General features: G+C 39.8%; 1 protein-coding gene across 1 annotated transcript; it reads right to left on the reverse strand.

Annotated features, from left to right (window-relative positions):
• Nucleotides 1-2,940: 2,940 nt before the first annotated feature.
• Nucleotides 2,941-18,427, reverse strand: LOC148131911 (vomeronasal type-2 receptor 26-like). Its single transcript, XM_087958868.1, has 6 exons — nucleotides 18,207-18,427; nucleotides 17,259-17,550; nucleotides 12,116-12,910; nucleotides 8,186-8,398; nucleotides 6,179-6,305; nucleotides 2,941-3,845 (listed from the first exon to the last, which is right to left on the reverse strand). The coding sequence occupies exons 1-6, from the start codon at nucleotides 18,416-18,418 to the stop codon at nucleotides 2,941-2,943; spliced, it is 2,544 nt and encodes an 847-aa protein (XP_087814994.1). The 5' UTR covers nucleotides 18,419-18,427.
• Between the last annotated feature and the right edge of the window lie 4,566 nt (nucleotides 18,428-22,993).

The raw sequence follows: 22,993 nt of genomic DNA on the forward strand, positions 1-22,993 counted from the left end.
CTCCACCAGGGGCATGACAGGTATATCATGCCCATATTATGTCCAATCAATTTAATTTAACAGATAACAAATAATCAGAGTTGGAAGAGATCTTGTAGGTCATCTAGTTCAATCCCCCGCCCAAGTGGGAGACCCTACACCATTTCTGACAAATGGCAGTCCAATCTCTTCTTGAAAGTCTCAAGTGATAAAGCTCCCACAACTTCCAAGGGCAAGCTGTTCCATTGGTTGATTGTTCTCACTGTCAGAAAGTTTCTCCTTATTTCCAGGTTAAATCTCTCCTTGTTCAGTTTCCATCCATTATTCCTTGTCTGGCCTTTGGGTACTTTAGAAAATAGCTTGACCCCTTCCTCTCTATGGCAGCCCCTCAAATATTGAAAGACTGCTATCATGTCTCCCCTGGTCCTTCTCTTCATTAGACTAGCCATGCCCAGTTCCCGTAACCATTCTTCATATGTTTTAGTTTACCACATGTTGACTCCATTCAAGGTGTAGAAACATGTCAGCAACAATAAAGAGAAATGGACAGCACCAGAGTCATTCAAGATTGACGACAGCGCCGGAAGAAGGCGGAGCCTCCTCGTTGACGGACCGTAGATCGTGACTCTCTGCGGCTATGGTCCGTGCTCTTTCATTGGAGAGCCCCGATCATTACGATTAGGGACTGAAGCTGCCTTGGAGGGGCGGTGGAGTAAGGGGAAGCCACAAGCGAGGTTGAGGGGAGCCGCATCTCCCTCGTGGGCTTGGTCTTTCCCCCCCCTCCGAAGACAACTGCAGCGGTGGTTTAAAATGGCCACCTTGAAGAGGAGGACTCAGCTAGATTAAAATTTGTGCAGGAGGGAAGAAAGAGGTGGATAACATCTGAACCGGGACAACTGGGCAATACAACTAAACAAAAGTACCCCGGGATTACGGTAACATGGAATTTTTAAGAAAAGAAAAGTGAGCGGCGAAATTACAAAGGGACAGGAAAAAAAAAAGAACATATTTTTGACAGCTAAGCGGGGCTTCGAACTGGGAAAGGAAGAAGCTGGAACTAAAGATTTAACTAAATTGGACTTAAACATTTTGGGAATAAACAGGCATAAAATAAAGCTGGACTTAAGATTGTCAAAAAATAATAATAATAAAGTTTACACATTGGAGACTGGACTGTGCTGGAATATTGAGGTTCAAAAAACCCTAAATAAAAAAATAGGGGAAAAAGGTGAAGACTTTGTATAATGGTGAGTGCCATCTTTTGACAAAAATTTGAGCTCAAACAAAAGGGAAAGCATCCTATTTCTGAATGAACTCATGTGGATATAACATTAAAGAAATATTGAAACAAAGTAAGAATCTTAGAAAGTGAAAGCAGAACCAGAATAAAGAAAAAAGCAAGGAAAGACTGACTGTGGGATTGATTGATGTTTTTGGTATAGACCCTGGGCTGGAATAACTGAGAACTTTAGAAAATTGAAAGAAGAAAGAAGGAAAGTAAATGTTTTTTTTTTTTGTGGACTTTAACGATCATAAAATATAAGAGTGTGTAATGATGATATCTCTTCAGGAATTAAAAATGGAACTTAAAAATATGAGAGAATTACTACAGGAAAGAGGTGAATCACTTTGCTCTGTGTTAGAAAAAATGGAAATGGCGATTGAAGAACAAGAAGAAAGAGCTTCAGAGGAGTCGGAGTCGATTCAAGAAGAAGACATTTTAAATAGACAATTAACACAAAGAACACTACAAAGAAGTGGGGAAAGAAGGAAGGCTAAAAAGTTGAGATTTAAGAAGGCAATCAAAAGGGGGAATACCTGTGAAGTCAGAAAAGGCAGAAAGACCCAGAAGAAAAGGGGAAAGGAAGATATTAAGAAAGAGAGGGATATATACTGGAATGAGTAAAGATATGGGGAAAAGAGGGGGAGGAGAAGCAGTAAGAAATAGGTGCATGAAATAAAGAAATACGAAAATAGTAAAATGTTGAAAAGAAATTGTTTTTTCAGAGATAATGGTTGATGAATTAAAAAGGGGATTCTGCAGGGTGACAAGGGTTAATAAGAATATTTCTGCAATTAAAAATATTTAGAAAATAGGGTAATATAGATACTGATAACTCCTATTAAAAATCAAGGGGGAACAATATGCTGCGGAATCCAAATGAAAAGATGTAATGATTATTATTGTAACTTCTTAAAAATAATGGTTTATTGGGAATCAAGATGAGGGAATAAAGATATATTTTAATCATTGATGTGTCACACTCAAAGCAGTAAAAGGGGGGGAAACCTATACTTGTGTTTTTTTTTTAGAGATGGAAAGGGAATATGACAGACTAAAGAACCAACTAAATTAATAAGTTAATATAGACTATTAAAAGCAAGGAGAGATTGGTAACTTTTTATTATTATTATTATTATTACTATTATTATTATTATTATTATTATTATTATTATTATTATTATTCAAACACATATTGTTTATCTTTATTTTTAAAATAAATATTAAAGGATTATATTTGAAATAATTGAAATGAAACAAAAAGATGTTTCGATTGAGATTAATGAAAGAGGCTAGAATTAATGTGTTTGTTTCTCTCCTTACTGCAAATTTGGAATGGAAAAGGTAATAATAGAATTAAGTATGCATATATGAATGTATAATTGCTGTCATATTTGCATGTAAAGGTGATGACCTGGAAATATGTTGTCCACTAAAAAGAGATTTTTGTTTTTAATGTGAAAAACTGAATAAAATTTGTTTAAAAAAAAAGATTGACGACAGCGTATATTGGATGTACGAGAACAGTGATTTACAATGGATGCTGAACAAATATGTCCTTCACCTAGACTATCAGCCTTAACAAGACTATAGTGCTTTACCAGACAGTGCCAATTTCCACTCATTGTCATTTAATAACTTTGGTCTGCTGCAACATGTTGAGAGTTGAAATTCCTGTGTCACACATTTTTTCTGGCCGTAAGTTGTTCCTTTATATTCAGGTCTGGCCTCAGAATGATAATGTAGCACTTGGGGATGAAGATGCAGACCAGCAGACCGGCACTGGAGGCCAAGATGGAGAAAACCTGCACAGCCACCATGTATTTCCCTTTGGTGCTTAGGTAGGTGGGCACAAAAGTCACCCAGACACTGCAGAAGACCAGCATGCTGAAGGTGATCAGCTTGGCTTCATTAAAGGTCCCAGGAAGATTCTTGGCCAGGAAAGCCACCATGAAGCAGATAGCAGCCAGGAAGCCTAAGTAGCAGAGAGTGATGTGGAACATGACAACAGACCCTTCATTGCATTGCAGAATGATTGCTCCAGGCTGGGACTGAAAGTCAGAATCAGGGAATGGGGGAGAAACTCCTAGCCAGGAGAAGCAGATGATAATTTGGACAGAAGAACAAGAAAGGATGATGAAGTTGGTCAAGCTCTTCCTCAACCATCTCTTCATTTTGTTTCCTGGCTTTGTGGCCAGGAAAGCCAGCACCACCATGATGGTTTTAGCCAAGAGAGAAGAAATGGCAACTGAGAAGATGATGCTGAAAATTGTTTGTCGGAGAAGGCAAGTGGCTTTCCTTGGTTGACCAATGAAGAGAAAAGGAGACAAGAAGCAAAGCAAGAGGGAGACCAAGAGGATGTAAGAGAGGTCCCTGTTGTTGGCTTTCACAATGGGAGTTTCTAGATACTGTGTGAATATGATTAAAACAAGCCCTGTAGTTAGGAACCAAAATAGCACAAAGGAGACCAGGATGATACCCAGAGGTTCTTCATAAGTCAGGAAGGTTATAATTTTGGGGATACATTTGATTCGGTCCTCATTTGGATGTTGATTATCTGGGCACTTGGTGCACTTTTTTGTATCTGAAAAAACAAAAAAGCAATATTTATTTAATATTCTGCCCTTTTCAAGCCATACCTTCTTCGGACAACAGCAAATAATTGCAGGAGCATTTTCCAAGATGCATTTCTTAATATCTCCACAGAAAAAAAAGATAAGGTGAACTGTCAACCCTGAAATTATTCAATTTCATTGTACATGTTGTGCATTGACAATAAGGGTTTGATTCGATTTGATTGATTTGAAGCTGAACTGAGTGAAGCCATCTTGGAGCTTCAGTCTTTCCACACTGGAGTGAGGGATAGGGAGGGGGGGATTAGAGATAGCTGGGCTTGTGTAGTCAAAATAAAATACTTTCTCAAGACTTTCCCCTGGGAACCAAGGATGTTCTCACACCTGGCCGAGAGAAGGAGGAGTGATGTCACCAGACCAGCGGACACTGCAGCGATTGGGCCATGTGGCTGACTGTTTACGGTTGAGGGAAAAACTTTTATTTTTAATTAGGTGAAAACCAAGGGGCCCTTCAGAGTTAGTTTTCACCAGATATGTGCCAATATGATATTTCCAATAAAGCTATTCTTTGAATAATTCACTCGCCTTGGAGTTTTTGCTTGCAATGGATTTATTACTTGGAATCCTGACAGGAACATCTATATCTATATCTATATCTATATCTATATTATATCTATATCTATATCTATATCTATATTATATCTATATCTATATCTATATCATATCTATATCTATATCTATATCTATATCTATATCTATATCTATATCTATATCATCTATATCTATATCATCTATATCTATATCTATATCTATATCTATATCTATATCTATCTATCTATCTATCTATCTATCTATCTATCTATCTATCTATATCTATCTATCATCTATCTATCTATTTATCTATCTAGACTATGTAATTGGGGAAGACCTAGGACTTGAAGTAATGTGGAAAACCTGCATAGGAACCTATATTCTTAAAGGTAAACAATAATCTAAACAAACATCTTGGATCCTGCCAGATGGCACTTATTAACATACTGAATCCAGAGAATGTTTCTTTTGTAAAAACTGGTTGGCTGCCAGAGAAAGTTAGCCCTATAAATAATCTGAAATGGCTACTGAGTAATATAGGTGTAATGAGGTTCACCCATAATTGTCCACACCACTTCATTGTGGACCAGTGATACCTTCCTATTGATCCTCAAGGGGAGATCCATATAGAACACATTTCAAAAATTCTTCTAAGAGTTAGACCTAGGAAAATTTCTCTCAAAACACTGTGATGTTCTTAGAGAGGGAAATCTGGAATGACACATCAAAACTAAAAGCAGAAATGTTTTCTCTAACCTATCATGTCCTCCTACCTCTATTCATTCCCTCCTTCAAAGTCTTTCCTTTACTTTAGATAAGGAATGGCACAGTTTGAAAACAAGAAAAGAGTTGAGCTTCAATCTGTCTTTTATGAAAATCTGTCTTGCATTTTCATGACAATACTGAGGGTGAATCCACCTCCACAAAATCTGCTCTTTTCTTTGTTGCTGTTCCAACCCAGCTCTACAAACATGACAAACCCTCTGGCGTGAACTCAAAAAATTCCTTTATTAGGAATGTCAGCAGCCCTGGCAAAAAGTTTATCTCGCAGGCTAATAAGTCTATCTGGCCAGAAGATGAATAGAATAGAATGGAATGGAATGGAATGGTATGGAATGGAATGGAATGGAATGGAATGGAATGGAATGGAATAGAATAGAATAGAATAGAATAGAATGGAATAGAATAGAATAGAATAGAATAGAATAGAATAGAATATTGGCCAAGTGTGATTGGACACATAAGGAATTTGTCTTGGTGTAAATACTCTCAGTATACATAAAGAAAAGATACATTCATTAAGAATCAAGAATCATAACGTACAACACTTAATGATAGTTATAGGGTACAATAGTTGTCTGCCACACCTATTCATCTCCACCCCCTGCCTTTTATCCCCAGAGCTAGGGTGGGGCCTTGCTAGCAGCAGTGGCTCTTCTTTCCCCAGGATTGGCCCATGGATTTCCACTGCTCTCCTCTCCTCTGCCTTCTGTATAGCTGTGCATCAGGCACTGGACCTAGCTGTTCTTCCTCTTCTTCATCAATCAGCTCCAGACCTGGGAGCTGTTGACTCTCCATCTGAGGGCTGATGGCCCAGGCTCCACCTCTCTCTCTCTCTGCCAGCTCCATTCCCTCTTCCCCCTTGGAGCTCCCAGGTTTCCTTGATTGCTGACCCTGACTCCCATGCCTTCTCCTTCTCTGATTCGGCCATTGGAGGGGCCAGTGGCTGACAAGCCACAACAGACGTTACCACCTTCCCAAGTGGAGATAGTCCCCGCCGGACAAGGAACACAGTCATAGCAGCAAATTGGGTCTCCATCCCGAGCTTGCTTCACAAATCCAGGATGACAACTTTCCACACATTTGGACTGAGGCAGAGACTAAGCAGGAAAGCAAGAAATGCCAAAGAAAATGTGTTAGGGCTCACATTTATGGAAAATGGAAGTAGAATGAACATTAGCCAAGTAGTCTCTGGGATTCACTTATGTAAATATGAAATTATTAACTCATTCATAACAGATGTAGGAAATATAACTACTGGCAGATTCTTCATTTAGTTCCTCTCTTTTTCTTCTGGTGTACTACATAGCAATAAAGGTCTTTTTCAATTTAATAAAGCCTGGAGGGTTGAAATTGAGAAATATTTAAGCATTAAGTGACAGCCAGTGGATTCTTCCTCATGGGTGTATTAACCCATATTCCCCCATTCTTCATAGATCAGGGGTCTTCAAACTTGACAGCTTTAAGACTTGTGGACTTCAACTCCCAGAATTCCTCCTCCAGTCATGTTAGCTCAGGAATTTGGGGAGTTGAAGTCCCCAAGTCTTAAACTTGCCCAGTTTGAAGTTCTTTGTTCATAGATCCATGATTTTTAAAGTGCTATGATCTATTCACATTTTAAGTTTTGTTTTATTAGATTTGTTAAATTAGAATACAACTGTGTTAAAGAAAGAAATGTCTGACTAGTAGGATCTGGAAGATTCTTTATGACATGAAATGTTGCAAAGCTGCTCCCCTTTGAAAACAGCCCAAAATAGTCTTCCAGTTAAAATACAAGTGAAAAAAAATCCTTATAAATTAGGACCATCAAACTTAAAGGCGTGAATGCTTTTTATTTATTTGTATATTTATTTCTTCAATTTATATGGCTGCCATACTGTTCAACTAAAACCAAAATTGAATGCCTGGTTTCTAGAACTGTAGTAAGATGAGGTAGAGATGAGGTCATTAGAACCTCTAAAAGGATAAGTTGGACATCTTTTACTGTAGCACATGGGACATGAGTACAAGTCAATAAGGGATATTTATGAAGTCCAGCTTAGTATCCAAAAAACTCTTTTCTACAAGAGGTTTATAATTAATCAGTGGACATGCAGATCCACATATATTATTTGTTAAATCTGGAATGTCCTTTTTGCCTAGAGAGACTTAAAGTAGCTAACAATCAAGAGAAACAATTGCATTCAAGGGATTTTCAGGTGAAGTCCTCTCATTTAAGCCAAAGGACAAACCCAAGGTCTATGGAGATTCTCAGTCATTCAGGTCATGGTTGTCCTAAAGGGTTTTTTTTTCAAGAGGCGGCTGGACTTTCTTGTTTTTTGTTTGACGATGTTTCGCTTCTCATCCAAGAAGCTTCTTCACCTCTGACTGGATGGTGGTTCTGGATCCTTCCATTCCCCACCATCCAGTCAGAGCCGAAGAAGCTTTTTGAATGAGAAGCAAAATGTCTTCAAGGAAAAAAACAAGGAAATCCGGTTGACTCATGAAAAAGCACCATTGGGAAAGGAGAAACCTAAATAGCATTTTCTTTGAAATTGTCCCTCATAACTTCTGATATCAAGAAGGGTTTTTCTTTGGCATTAGTTCATATCCAAACCATAATCATGTGAATTTGGACCTGCTTCCTAGAAGAAGAAGGCCTACTGCTGTATCTTGGTGGGTTAAAAGAAAGGAACAGGTTACGCTGGCAAAATCTGGGCTGCTTAAAAACATCAATATCGACCTGCCCTCTCAATGGACATTTTCATTAACCAGCTCAAGTTGAAGCAGAAGTCAACAGAATTGCCTCCTTTGCTATTTCAAGAATCAAGCAAATCTGAAGGTATCAAATAATTCCCAGCACTTGAAGGCCTCTTTCAGAAATTTAATGGAGATACCAGATTGTAGAGGGACACAGAAGGGTCATGATCTATGTCCTAAAGCATAATAAAATGGGTCCTACAGCTTTGGAAAACAGACAATACAACAATATTTCCCATACCTTGTTGAGGAACATCAGCCTTGAAATACCATCTTGGTTGATGGTAAGTTTCTGTCTTTCAAAACTTCCCAGTTGTTCTTTGATAGGATCCTCCTTTGGGAGAATCACCAAGCTCAGGATGTTCAGATCTGCTGCTACATCTCCATTTTGGTCTAAGTACAGTTTTTGTTGGGATAGATTGCAAAATTCATTCTTCTCCAGAAATGGATGGAACTAGAATCAAAACATGCAGAAAATTTAAAAGCAGGAAACATTGTTTCTTATTCCACGTGGTGTCTTCACATTTGAATCTTCCTTCTATATTGTAAATATACTTAGTTTGGAGCACAAGTGTCACCATGATCTTCAAAAGTGACAAAGTTTCATCAAATTTGACAAATACATATCAACAAAATGCAACTGACAAAAATTATAGGCAGGAAAAAGGTAGGAAAAATGCTAAACCAAGTCAAAAATCAATCAGATTCAGATTAACAGAGTTGGAAGGACCTTGTAGGTCATCTAGTCCAACCCCCTGCCCAAGCAGGAGACCCTACACCATTTCTGACAAACAGCAGTCCAATCTCTTCTTGAAAGACTCAAGTTATGACGCTCCCACAACTTCTGAGGGCAAGCTGTTCCATTGGTTGATTGTTCTCACTGTCAGAAAGTTTCTCCTTTTTTCCAGGTTGAATCTCTCCTTGTTCAGTTTCCATCCAATATTTCTTGTCTGGCCTACAGAAAATAGCTTGATTCCCTCCTCTCTGTGGCAGCCCCTCAAATATTGGAAGACTGCTATCATGTCTCCCCTGATCCTTCTCTTCACTAGACCAGCCATGCCCAGTTCCTGTAACCATTCTTCATGCTTTAGTCTCTAGTCCCTTAATCATCCTGGTTCAAACAAGCAAATAAAAAAATTAAGAAAACAACAATAACAGTCAACAATCCAGAAGGCATAGATTTTTCAAGAAGAAACTTCTCAGGTAAATCTTTTACCAAATAAACCAGATAGGAAACATGAAAAGTGAACTGATGTATATATTGTAAGACTAGATAAACAGAACCCATAAGAATCTCAGGCCTACACATTCTGTTTTGGGGAGATCTCAACTCAAGTACAAAGTCCCCATGCAGATACCGCACTTGCACGAAACCTGGGTTCTATTTAAGTAATGGCAAAGAAACCAAGAAAGAGCTCAAAGGAGCATCTGATATTTTTTTGAGGAAAGACAACAAAGAGACGAGCCATGTCAATCTACAAGAGCTGAAAATAACAAATATGAGAGCATCTTTTTCAACTAACAATCTCTTATTTGGAGAATTGAGAATACCACACTCATCTAATAACTGAAGAATATTTCTCAGAAGGTTACGATCCATTCACTTATTCTAGAGTGTTGAACCTGGAAAAATGAACTTACAAGAGAGGGGATTCTAACTGAATGAGTTTAAAAAAATTGTTTGAAGTATGAACCATTTTAGAGCTGGGCCAATCAACCAGAGACATTCAGTCTCTCCTTTACTGAATGGTTTAATTCAAAGATTGAGCAGCCATCAATCAGAAAAGCTTTAACTGGGATTCCTGCAGAGAGGCAGAGTTGACAGATTTAACCATAGTTTCAGTCAGGAAAATGTGACCATCCTAGACCAAGCCAAGTCCAAAAATGTCAGGGAATTTATAGAAGCCTGGCACACTGACAAGTCAGCCATCAATACACACATGGACATTAACAACATCTATAGCTGCGATGGCGAACCTATGGCATGCATGCCACAAGTGGCACGCAGAGCCATTTGTGTTGGTACACGAGCCGCAGGCAAACTTACCTCACTGTGCATGTGTGCACCTCACAGCTGATTTTTCTGCTGGTTTGAGGCCTTTTTCGGCCTCCCAGAGGCTTGGAAAAAGCCTCTGCAAGGCTTTTCAGGACGAATAATATGCCCGTTTCGTCACTTCCAGTATTACAGGAAGTTACGAAATGGACCTATTCGTCCTGAAAAGCCTTGCAGAGGCTTTTTCCAAGCCTCTGGGAGGCCGGAAAAGGCCTCAAACCAGCAGAAAAATCAGCTGTGAAGCGCAGTCCAGGTAAGGGGGTGGCGGTGGGATTGCACATGCATGTGCAGGGGGCGTGGGGTGTGTGCATTGCATTCTGGGTGTTGGCACATGAGTACGTGTGTGCTAACATGCATGCAATTTTTGGCACAGAAGCCCAAAAAGGTTAGCCACCACTGATCTATAGACTATGCAAAAGAGGTTATCACCCAGTCCAAAAAAAACCCAAAAGACTTCAGCACTTCTTTACCAGCAATCAGCACCCAGATCAGCACAGGTATACTCTAAGGCAGTGATCCCCAACCTTTTACGCCGCGCCCGGTACCGGCATCAGCTGGGCGCCGCGGCCCGGTACTGGCATCAGCTGGGCGCCGCCATCTTTTTGATGAAAAAGTGCTTCCGGTGACCTCACCGGAAGCTTTTTCATCAAATGAGCGGCGCAGCGCTCGGTGAGCTTTTCCGGTAGAAATGGCTTTCTACCCGGAAAAGCTCACCAGAAGCGCTGGCGCCATCTTTTTGATGAAAATGTGCTTCGGTGAGCTTTCTACCGGAAAAGCTCACCGAGCGCTGCGCCGCCATCTTTTTGATGAAAACGTGCTTCCGGTGAGCTTTCTACCGGAAAAGCTCACCGGAAGCACTTTTTCATCAAAAAGATGGCGGCGCCCAGCAAGCCAGCGGCCCGGTAGGACTTGTTCCGCGGACCGGTACCGGTCCACGGACCGGTGGTTGGGGACCCCTGCTCTAAGGTATTGTCAAGTAAGCAATACCTCAATCAAGAAACTGCTAAACAGCCATCAATAAACAGCCCAACCAAAGAATCTCTAAGGCTGTTGTCCCCACCCACACAGACAGGCAAGACACCAGAATATAAACTGACAGCAAACTGCACACCTTACTAGCACTGATATTACCTAGTTTGGGTAATGAAATGTCTGCAAGAAAATAAGGAAGCTCAGAGAGCACCTAGGACTCCTCATGTCAACCCTGAGCTATAAGTATTCTTTATTAGGAGAGGTTGTGCTAGCTGGTCTCAGGACATACTTCATATATATGAAGGTAAAATTCTACAATGCTAATCACAGGCCCATAAATATATTTAAAATAAATATATACTCTATAAACTAGCAAAATATACTTTGATATTAAATTATATCTGTCATGGTACCCACTGCTTGGGACAGTAATTAATATTTAATTGTATTTATATGTTAGGGTGTGTGTGTGTGTATGTGTGTGTGTGTGTATAACATGTCTATATGTGTGTTATGTATGTGTACACTTTTGAGAGCAGGTAACAGAATGTCATTTTTAATGTGTGCCATTGTGCCCACAGAAAAAAATGTCAATAAAGGATCTTCTCTTCTCTTCATCTATTTTCCCTACCCTACCCTACCCTACCCTACCTTACCTTACTTTACCTTATCCTATCCTCTCCTCTCCTCTCTGCTCCTCTCCTCTCCTCATCTCATCTTATCTACCCTACTTTACCCTACCCTACCTTACCATCTTATATCATCTCTTCTCTTCTCTTCTCTTCTCTTCTCTTCTCTTCTCTTCTCTTCTCTTCTCTTCTCTTCTCTTCTCTTCTCTTCTCTTCTCTTCTCTTCTCTTCTCTTCCCTTCCCTTCCCTTCCCTTCCCTTCCCTTCCCTTCTCTTCATCTATCTTTCCTACCCCACCCTACCCTACCTTACCATATTATCCTATCCTATCCTATCCTATCCTATCCTATCCTATCCTATCCTATCCTATCCTATCCTATCCTATCTTAGCTGGAATTAGATTGCCCAAACCTGTGGGTCTTTTATAGCATAAGAAACTTGAGTTGGTTCCCTCCTTTCTCCTTGGATTCCTTGTCAAAAGGAACTCCATTTTATGGATCCTTATTGGGATTCCGTACCTCCCATGATTGCAGCCTTGGATATCCAAAACTCTGATTGCCCTTCTTCCTTCTCCTCCTTGATCTGGAGGAATAGGCAGTGTTCAAGGCATGGGCCAGAGTCTTAATGACAGTGTAAACCCGGTGCTTATTTGTGATCCTGTTCCTGTTCCATTTCTCTTGGGTCTCCAGTGGGAATTTCTGGATGCATCTTCTCCGGCCTTTCACAGAAAAAAAGTGCTTTGAAAAAAGACAGCGAAAAGACCGATCTTGAAATTTGGGTTCTACAAAGAATTCGGGATAAAAGTCATGATCTCTTGGTCTTTTTTTCTCCTGAAAAGCAAAGGTCCAAATACTATGGAGATATTTGAAAAGCTTGTGTTTTCTCATTGAAAATCCCCCCAAGACTGTCATAATCCAGACTTTCCCTTCAATGGGTCCTGGCAAACGCATAAGTGTCAAATGGAAAGGAAGAATTCTGCCCAAAAGGGAAACATATTCTATGAAATGAACAAAGACATTGACTTGTCTCCAGTTAGAGATGGCATCCCTGAGGGATTCTATAGGTGCAGTTGTTGAAATTTGTTGTGATATAACAACGCAAATACCATTCCTGATAAGCAGAGGGGCAAAAGTCCTCATGAATTTTTCTCCATTCTCTACATTTGGAGCAAACAGACCAATCAAGGTCCACCTGAAATGGAGGAGCAATTGGACAATTCCTGGGTAGTGGATCCCTTCTTTGGGGACCGTCCGGTGGAAAAAAGGGAATTGACTTTTATCATTCAGTTCTTCTGAAGTAGTTGCATAACTGATCTAGAAAAAGCAATGAAGAATGCCGTATTTATATTTGGAATCAGATCAAGTCCAAAATGTTAGGGTTTTTAAAAAAATAAACCTAACTTGGCTCTCCTGAGCATATTAGAATAGTTGATTGTTGATTGGCTATTAGGCCATATCAAGATACAAAATATGTGTCAGCCTCCAAGTATCCTTTTTCTGTTTATCTTTCCAGCTGCCATACAAACGGGGGGAGGGAAGAATAATTATATTTCATGGGGGGGGGGAAGGGTGCTGGAGATTTAAGTTGGTGAAATGTAAAAATTGGGATGTTTTCTTGGCTATGCTTGCTTGCTTACTGCGCAGATGTAGCCCCTTATCTACCTAAGCCAAGGTCAACCATCTTGGCATACCAGATGTGTGAAACACCCGCTGAAGATGCCCCACATGACATTATACACATCTCAGATTGGATGGCCAGTTTGAACTATTGGGGGTGGGACCCTGGGATAACTTTCTATATGCGATTTTTGTGCCTATTGCTTCAGATCTCGTACAATGTCAGGTGAGGCTCCATTCAAAATCCAAGAAAGACAACCTTAGACTCCATTGTTTTACAGAAAATTGACATAGTAGCATCAGAAGAATACAAGATCTGAAGCAATAGGCATGAAAATCGCATATAGAAAGTTACCCTAGGGTCCCACCCCTGACATTATACATGATCTGACAATATGAAACATAGAACATTAATAAGGGTGTATATAAAATAGAATAAAGGAACAATTTCATTTAAAAAGTATCAGAATACAGAATGCAAATCAAGCTTCTGTATTACCCCTAATATTTACCACAATCAGAACCACGTATGTAAATCTCATTTAAACTTTTAGTTCCAATTTACAGATTAACAGAATTGGAAGGGACCTTGTAGGTCATTGAATTCTGACTGCATGGGGAAGATATTGTCCTTAATATAAGGTCTTTCATTCAAGATACTGATCCCTCTCTTTCTAATACAATTGACATTCAAATAACACATGTGTTACATCATCTAACTCAGGAACTTCACAAACACTTAACAATGGTGTTACTAATTTGAGAACTGCAGTGATTCACTTAAGAAATGTGGGAAGAAAAGTCATAAAATGGGGCAAAACTCAATTGACAAATTTCTCACTTAGCAAACATAAATTTTGGATTCTATTGTAGTTGTAAGTTGAGGATTACATATATTCATATTTGTTGACTACATACTTTCTAGTCTCAGTTGATCATGGATTTGTATTAATGGCTAGGGTATCACTGAGACAGTGTGAGGAATAAAGTTAATCTTGAAATAAAGAATCTCCTATGATTATTACTGAGCATTATAATTTTCCCAGGTTAATAAAATGGTTAGTGATAACTATAAGTGCACAAGACACTTATCTATAGATAAGAATCCATTGGGTTCTTTTCAAGAACCTGGGTTTGTTTATCATTGAAAATATTAGTTTTGCAATACAAAATATCACTGATACACCATCCTTTTGTACAGAAGACTATGATTGGACAAAGAACAACTAGACACAAGAACAGTTTTCCCCCGAACGTCATCACTCTGCTAAACAAATAATTCCCTCAACACTGTCAAACTATTTATTAAGTCTGCATTACTATTACTATTAATCCTCCCATGCTTCCATTCACCCACCTCCTCCCACTAAACAAATAAATGCTCTGTCTTACATATTGGCAAAAAAAGAGAAAGAAAATAAAATAAAATACAAGCTGAATAGTCAAGACCTTGTTGATGATCCAAACTCTGTTAAGGACAGAGTACTTAAATCAGAAAATAAAATACAAGCTAAATAATCAAGACCTTGTTGAGGATCCAAACTTTGTCAAGGACCTTGGAGTACTCATCTCTAATGATCTAAGTGCTAGAGCCCACTGTAACTACATAGCCAAAAAGGCATTAAGAGTTGTTAAACTAGTCCTACATAGCTTCTTCTCTGGTAATATCACACTACTAACTAGAGCATACAAAACATTTGCTAGACCTATACTTGAATACAGCTCATCAGTCTGGAACCCATAGCATGTATCTGATATTAACACAATTGAAAAAGTCCAAAAATATTCCACAAGAAGAGTTCTCCGCTCCTCTACTCATTGCAGAATACCTTATGCCACCAGATTTGAAACTCTAGACCTAGAAAACCTAGAACTACGCCGCTTCCGGTCCGATCTAAGTATAGTATATAAAATCATACATTGCAATGTCCTACCTGCAAATGATGATTTCAGCTTCAATTATAACAATACAAGAGCACACAATAGATACAAACTCAAGGTTAACCACACCAAAATTGACTGCAGGAAATACGACTTCAGCAACAGAGTGGTCAATGTTTGGAATACTCTACCTGACTCTGTGGTTTCTTCCCCAAGCCTCAAAAACTTTAACCTTAGACTGTCTGCTATTGACCTCACCCCGTTCCTAAGAGGCCTGTAGGGGGCGTGCATAAGCACACAAATCGTGCCTACCGTCCTTGTCCTATTGTTTCTTTTTATTTTTCTTATAAGTATCTATCTCATGTATTCAAAACTATGTTTATTCTTATACCTATATCTTGTAAGCGATTGACAAATCAAATAAATACTAAAATACTAAATACTAATGATCTAAGTGCTAGAGCCCACTGTAACTACATAGGCAAAAATGCATTAAGAGTTGTTAACCTAATCCTGCATAGCTTTTTCTCCGGCAATATCACACTACTAACTAGAGCATACAAAACATTTGCTAGACCAATACTTGAATACAGCTCATTGGTCTGGAACCTGCATTATGTATCTGATATTAATACATTTGAGAAAGTCCAGAAATATTTCACAACGTGCCTACTGCCCCTGCCCTACTGTTTTTTTCTTATATGTATCCATTTCATGTATCCATAACTATGTTTATAAGTATTTATACCTGTTATCTTATAATTACTTGACAAATAAATAAATAAACTAAATAAATAAAACCTTGCTGCTTGTATCCTAATGATTTTTATTGATTGTTTCCTAGTATGATTTGATTGCTTATTGTACCCTATGACTATTATTAAGGGTTGCACTTTATGATTCTTGACTCTTGATGAATGTAACTAAGCCGGCAGGAATAGCTAACACCCAAGAAGATAAGCTTAAGATCCAGATGGATCTTGACAGACTAGAACACTGGGACATATCTAATAAAATGAAATTCAATATAGAGAAAAGTAAAGTCCTACACTTAGGTAAGAAAAACCAAAAGTACACATATAGACTGGGTGAAACCAGGCTCAATAGCAGTAACTGTGAGAGGGATCTTGGTGTCTTAGTGGACAACCAGCTAAATATGAGCCAGCAGTGTGCAGCAGCTGCCAAAAAAACTAATGCAATCCTAAGTTATATTAACAGAGGGATACAGTCAAGATCAAGGGTACTAATACCACTCTATAAAGCCTTAGTAAGACCACACCTAGACTACTGCATCCAGTTTTGGTCACCACATTATAAAAAAGATGTTGAGACTCTAGAAAAAGTACAGAGAAGAGCAACCAGGATGATTAGGGGATTGGAGGTTAAAACATACAACGAACGTTTGCAGGAACTGGGCTTGGCTAGACTAGTAAAGAGAAGGACCAAGGGAGACATGATAGCGGTCTTCCAATATTTGTGATCCTGTTCTGAACAAGGAGAGATTTAACCTGGAAACAAGGAGAAACTTTCTGACAGTGAGAACAATCAACCAATGGAACAGCTTGTCCTCGGAAGTTGTGGGAGCACTATCAGTTGAGACTTTCAAGAAGAGATTGGACTGCCATTTGTCAGAAATGGTGTAGGGTCTCCTGCTTGGGCGGGGGGTTGGACTAGATGACCTACAAGGTCCCTTCCAACTCTGATTATCTGTATCTTTCTTTTATTTACACTGAGAGCATATGCACCAAGACAAATTTATTTATTTATTTTGGTTTGTCAATTGCTTACAAGATAATAGGTGTAAGTAAAAAAACATAGTTATGAATACATGGATACGTATAAGATCAACAATAGGATTCCTTGTGTGTCCAATCACACTTGCCCAATAAAGTATTCTATTCTATTCTAAAGAGCCTTTCCTCACCTTCACAAGTATTACAGCAGAAGACCATGAAGCAATGGGGATGGTGTCATAAGAGAATCGAACTGCTTTGATCCCTGCTGTCTGCCCACTGTGGATCTCAATCCCTATCAATGACAATACAATGGTCATAGTGGAAAGCAGTTCTTAAATTTCATAGAGATGTTATGGATGGATTTGTCATTCACCCAATGCTACCCTGCTCACTTTACCAGATAGAGCAACTTACACACAAACACAAACCTGTGCAATTTTGTACATGCCTACTAATGTTGACATCTGGATAGAGATGTCACTGTTAGCTCCATCAAGAAGAGCCAAAAGGCTGTCATTCCTTCCACAGCTGTAGTTGGGAACATTGGCTTCTCCAGTAGAGAGCATGTCTAGCAAGGCATCTGAAGTACCAAGGGTGTTCAAATAGTTGTCATGAATGTTGTAGCCAAGAGTGAGATTGTGCAGGAGCTGGGGATTCTTGTTCACCACTTGAATGGCAGAAATGAAGCATAGAATTCTAGACTGATCAGTAGATAATTTACTGTAAAAAACATTCATGTTAGCATCATCATCATCAAAATAATCAAACATCAAAACCAAACTATTTTTATTTATTTGTTCCTCTTTTTCTCCAGAAACCTATTGAGTCTTAAGTCAATTTTAATCCAAAAGCCATGGCATAGACACCCATTATCATTCATTTTCTAGGAAAGTTGAGAAGATGGGATGGAGATACTCATCCACCAGATTTAGTAGTGACAAATATGTCATTAATTGTAGAAGTGCTGATTTTTATTTGTCCAATAACTAGACTCCAAAGTCATTAAATCGTTAAAGAACCATCATAGAAAGAAGAGGATGTTTCATAGCTGGCAAAGAAAAGCAACAGTAAAAAGAATCCCAACCTGTATTCTTACAATATGTAAATGGGCTGAGCAGAAGCATCTACAAACATTTCAATAACCACTTTAAACAAATGATTGGATTGAGGGGATAATCTGGATTTTAAAAAAATATCTTTCTGCCCCATCTTGGGATTTCAGTCTCTTCCACAAAAAAGACAAAAGAGGGAAAGCATCGTAATCAAAACAATTCAAGAAGTTAGTCAGGTCCTGCAATATATATAGGATTACATGAAATATGATGAAAAGAACTGTAAATGAAAGGAGTGCTACTCCATCACACTGAATGACTTACGTCTTGGACTGTTTATAAGGAGCCATGTTGAAAGGCAATGCTGAACGGGATATTGTTGTTGCAGTGAGGACTATACTAATGAGATGGTCTCCTGGCTTGTAATAACTCCATGGTCTTTTTCCATCTTGGTGCTTCAAACTCAGAGGGCACTTCATTCCAAGCTTCCCATAGACTGGTTGGAATACTAGCAGCATCAGAAGCAGAAGATCCATAATGTGAGCCACAGTGACGCAGTGGTTAGTGTGCTGTATTGCAGGCTACTTCTGCTGACTGCCAGCTGTCTGCAATTTGGCAGTTCCAAGCTCACCAGGCTCAAGATTGACTCAGCCTTCCATCCTTCCAAGGTGGGTAAAATGAGGGCCCAAATTGTTGGGGGCAATAGGCTGACTTTGTAAACTGCCTAGAGGGCTGTAAAGCACTATAAAGCAGTATATAAGTCTAAGTGCTATTGCTATTGCTATTTAGATGGCTGAATCAATCCCCTTTCTGTTTCTAAACAAGAACATGAAGCAGATTTAGAAGAATTCAAAGCACTCTCACAAGATGGAAATGCTAGTGGCTTTCCTGATTCAGAGACAATTCAAGCTTCACCAGGAAAGGAGACAAAAGAACAAGGAAGAACAGAAGCATTTATTGTTTTCTAATACAAGATCCCTTCCATGTTGCTTCAGTTTGATGTATGCATCAAAGGCAATAACTGGAGAAGGAGTAGAAAAGGTGTTAAAGACCAGTGTGGTGATAATTACAGTGAGAAATAACTTCTCTGGGAATTTGAATGTCTTTGGGATTCCATGTGCTAGTGAAAAATCAGAGATACACTGCTGGGAGTATTATTCAGTAGTGGTTGTGGTCCTTCTTGTCAGGACATTTGCAGAAAGTGATGTGGGAAAAAAGTAGTTGAACACTAAGGAATTAACTTCTTATGTCTTTCAACTTAGTGTCTTGTCTCCATCACTCAGAAACAGCATGCCTCCATCCTGAGAAACAATGATAACTCAGAGTAACGTGACTGTACAGTGGTGGTGAACCTATGGAACATGTGCCACAGGTGGCATGCATAGCTCTCTCTGTGTGCACATGCACCATCAGCCCAGCTCAGCTCTGTCATGCATGTGCTCGCGCCTCCCGCTGCCAGCTGGTTTTCAGGTTTCTGCCTTGCATGCTCAGGAGGCAGGGCACATGCTTGGGGGTCGGTTGGGATGCATGTGTGGGTGGGTGGGGTGCATGCACGGGGGCTGGGTGTATGCATAGGGCACATATGCTTGCCATAGGTTTGCCACCACTTAATTGTGTTACATTGTGTTATGTTACATTTAATTATTTAAAAAATTAAAAAATTAAATACATTTGTTGAATTGTCCTGTGACAAACTGTCCCAGTTGTCTCATGACAAAGTGGCCATGGTGTGTTGTCCCACAGTGAATTGGCTGTAGTGAGCTGTTCACAGCAAATTGGCCATGGTGAATTGGCAGTGGTGAGTTGTTCCATTCCAAACAGTCCGTTTCTGACTTTTGATGAGGTGGCCCTATCAGGGATGGTGTCAAGCCTCCATGTCCCCTGAAATAAAATCCAAGGCATCCATCTTGTCTTTAAAGTCTGTTTATTGGGAACACATCAAATTGGCAAGAACTTGGTGTAATTCTGATTCTGGTTAGATTCCAGAATTACATCCAGTAAAAAGCAAAAATTTGAAACTTTCCCCCCAGAGTCACAATCTCCAATACATTCTCAGTCCATCAGTCTAGTGACTCCAAACTCCACCTTCTTCCAGCTGCAGGCATCTTCTCTGTTCCCACAGGAAAGAATGCCAGCTAGACATAACATTTCCCTTTATCTCTATAACTCCCCGCTTTCAACAGCTAGAGAGTGGTGAGCCAGAAATACCATTAAATTCCTTTGCAGAAAGTCTAAAGAAGCTAAGAAAAGAATACAAAAAAAACCAACCTAGAATAAAATATGGCTACACATATGTCATCTTCAGGGTTGACAGATGGTGCACAATATGTAAGTATTTCTGAACTCAGCCCCTTGCTAGGTGTGGCCTGAAGAGCCTTTCCACAACTCCATTTGAGAAACCAGTTGTGCTCTTTCCTAAATCAGAGAACCCTTCAGACAGTCACTGATATTCTGGTCTCCTCATGTCAAGACCACTACACACTCTACCATGTTGCCGCGAAAATAAGAACCTGTCTTATATATATATATATTTTGCCACCAAAAAAAGGCACCAGGTCTTATTTGTGGGGGATGCCCTCCACTGACTAACCTCACTTGCGTGCGTCGCCCCCTTTTTGCTGTCAGAGACCTTCAGGAAAGCCTTGCCAGTCTTGCCAGCTGCAGAAGAAATGGGCCAGCAAGGCAGGTGTCGGGGTGTGCGAGGCCTGGCTACAACTGTCCAAAGGTAAGGATAGGGTAGCTCCATCCCCCATTCCCCACCCTAGCTTAATTTTTACCTGTGCATTCTGATGCGGGTGGGATCTTAATTAGGGCTTTTTTTTTGGGGGGGGGGAAATAGGCCTTATATTGGGTGCATGTGTAAAAATCAAGGTAGGACTTACTTTCAGGGTAGGTCATATTTTTGGGGAAACAGGGTACATGGGGGGCTTCTTGAAAATTACCCAGAAGTTTGAACTGATCCAGAATGGCAATGATGGGAGGATGCCTCAGTATTCTCACATTACACCTCTGCTTTATCACACCATTGGTTGTCAGTTTGATTCTGGATGTGATTCAAGACTCTGGTTGCTACCTATAAAGCCCTATATGGCATAGGACCTGGTTACTTGAAGGACAGTCTGTCTCCTATCATTTCTGCATTAGTGATGTCATCCACTAGGTTTGGAACACTCCAAATATCTTTGTTGAAACAATGTCAAGTATTGGGACCACTGTTGGGCACCTTCTCTGTAGCACTGCCTGCCCTCTGGAGTGAGATTCCTGGATAGATCCAGAAGGCCCTTAGCCTTCTGATGTTTTGAAGGGCCTCCTGAAGCATGTTCTACATGGAAAGTAGTCCCAAAGGTGATTTTTCAAGAGGACTTTCTTTGTTTTTTCCTTGAAGATATTTTGCTTCCCATCTAAGAAACTTCTTCAGTTCTTCAGTTTGAATGAGAAGCAAAACGTCTTCAAGGAAAAATAAAGTCCAATTGCCTTTTGAAAAAGCATTTTTGGGACAACCATGGCCTGGATGACTAAGATGCTTCATAGATGTTCTGGAAAGTAGGAGAATTTTTAGCTTCCACACATCAAACATCATATCTTTGGTAGGGAGTTAGTACAGAGCCCAATGTCAACTAAAAATACTTCTTTGGTATTTTTAGTTGCTAGCAGAAAGGGAGCGGGGGAAAGTAGGGCATTCCTTAAATGCTTCAGATAATTGCTAGGCAGCCCAAGCTGTTGGTGCACAAGATTATTACTGGAGAGCATGATTAATGACTCTTGGCTATGGATGCATCACATTGGAGAATATATATCCAGGGGGTGGGGTGCTGACTCCGGAGCTTCCGGAGCCTGGCAGCAGCGAAGCAGAGGACCCCGGGGAGCCTGCTCCCAGTGTGCTTATGCGCAGAGCTGCTAGAAGGCAAGAGCAGCTGAGACAAAAGGGGCAACTCAGGAGTAAGGCTTGGAGGTGATTGCCCCTCCCCTAAGGTATAAAGGAGGTGCAAAGGTAGAGAAACCTTTGCAGGAAGCAAAGTTGTTCGCTCTGTTCAGTTTAAACCTTGAAGCTCTGTGTGGACTTTGTACTTTGGTTGTTTTTCCCCCCAGTTAATTTAGCACTTTAGTTGTTGGCAGCAATTCAAAGGAGATAAAGGTGGGTGCTTCATCTCAAGGGACTGTTTGGGACTCATTACGGGCTGGGAATGAACATAATTCCAGCGTTGAAATAAAACAAGAGTTATTTTGACTAAGCGTGTGCTTAATTACGGTCTCAGGAAGCCTTGCTCAGAATAACCTACCCCCAAAGAAGTTCTGGATACTCCAGAGGAGAACTTGATTCTCACTGTAATTATCATCATCCTCATCTTTGAGACCTCTTCTGCTAACTTTTGCAGTAATTTCCTTTGAACATCGGACTGAAGCAAGATGGATCTTGCATCAGAAAAAGATAAATGCCTCAGGTCATGCTGCATGAGGCTCAGCTTTTGAGACAGGCAGAGACTTTGCTCTTGAATGTACTTTCTCTCCTTTTTCAGTGGAGCTCAGTTGTCTTCTTCTGAATCAGGAAAACCACTGGCATTTTCCTCTTATGAGAGTGTTTTGACTTTTTAAAAATTCTTCTCCTTCTTGTTCTTATGTAGAAGCAGGACCTTATGAATGATGGAGCTCCTGCTTCTGCTTCTGATGCTGCTGATGTTCCAGGCAGTCTCTGGGAAGCTTAGAATGAAGTGCCTGCTGAATTTTGAGCACCAGGATAGAGAAAAACCCTGGAGTTATTACGGGCCAGGAGACCATCTGTTTAGTTTCATCACCACGGCAACAAAAATACGGCATGTAATATTGCCTTTCAATATGACTCCTGAGAAACAGTCTCATCTGTAAGTCATTCAGTGTGATGGAGTTTCATTCCCTCCATTTTCAGTTCTAACACTCTCATTCTTTTCTTCTTATTTTGCTTGCTCCTGCATTACAGGACTTTATCTAATTTCTTGAATCATTTTCATTTCCATAGCTTCCCTTCCCTCTTTAATTTTGCAGAAGTGACTCAATTCCAAACATGGGGCAGAAAGCAAGCTAAAAGAAGTCCAGATTACATTCCACTCTCCATCCAATTCTGAGTTCATCACTTG

This window comes from Notechis scutatus, chromosome 2 (genome assembly GCF_049901735.1).
Source record: "Notechis scutatus isolate UNSWTSFEM ecotype Mainland chromosome 2, rNotScu1.2, whole genome shotgun sequence".
In the NCBI taxonomy this organism is placed as follows: Eukaryota; Metazoa; Chordata; class Lepidosauria; order Squamata; family Elapidae; genus Notechis; species Notechis scutatus.

Bases quoted from the DNA above. Each gene is read 5' to 3' on its own strand.
- LOC148131911 (XM_087958868.1), bottom strand. From the start codon at position 18,418: ATGGATCTTCTGCTTCTGATGCTGCTAGTATTCCAACCAGTCTATGGG. The intron at 17,551-18,206 runs GTAAGTCATTCA...TGTTTTTTACAG, and splicing joins CCTTATAAACAGTCCAAGAC to TAAATTATCTACTGATCAGT. The intron at 3,846-6,178 runs GTGGTAACGTCT...TTGTTTTTTCAG, and splicing joins GACTATCTCCACTTGGGAAG to ATACAAAAAAGTGCACCAAG.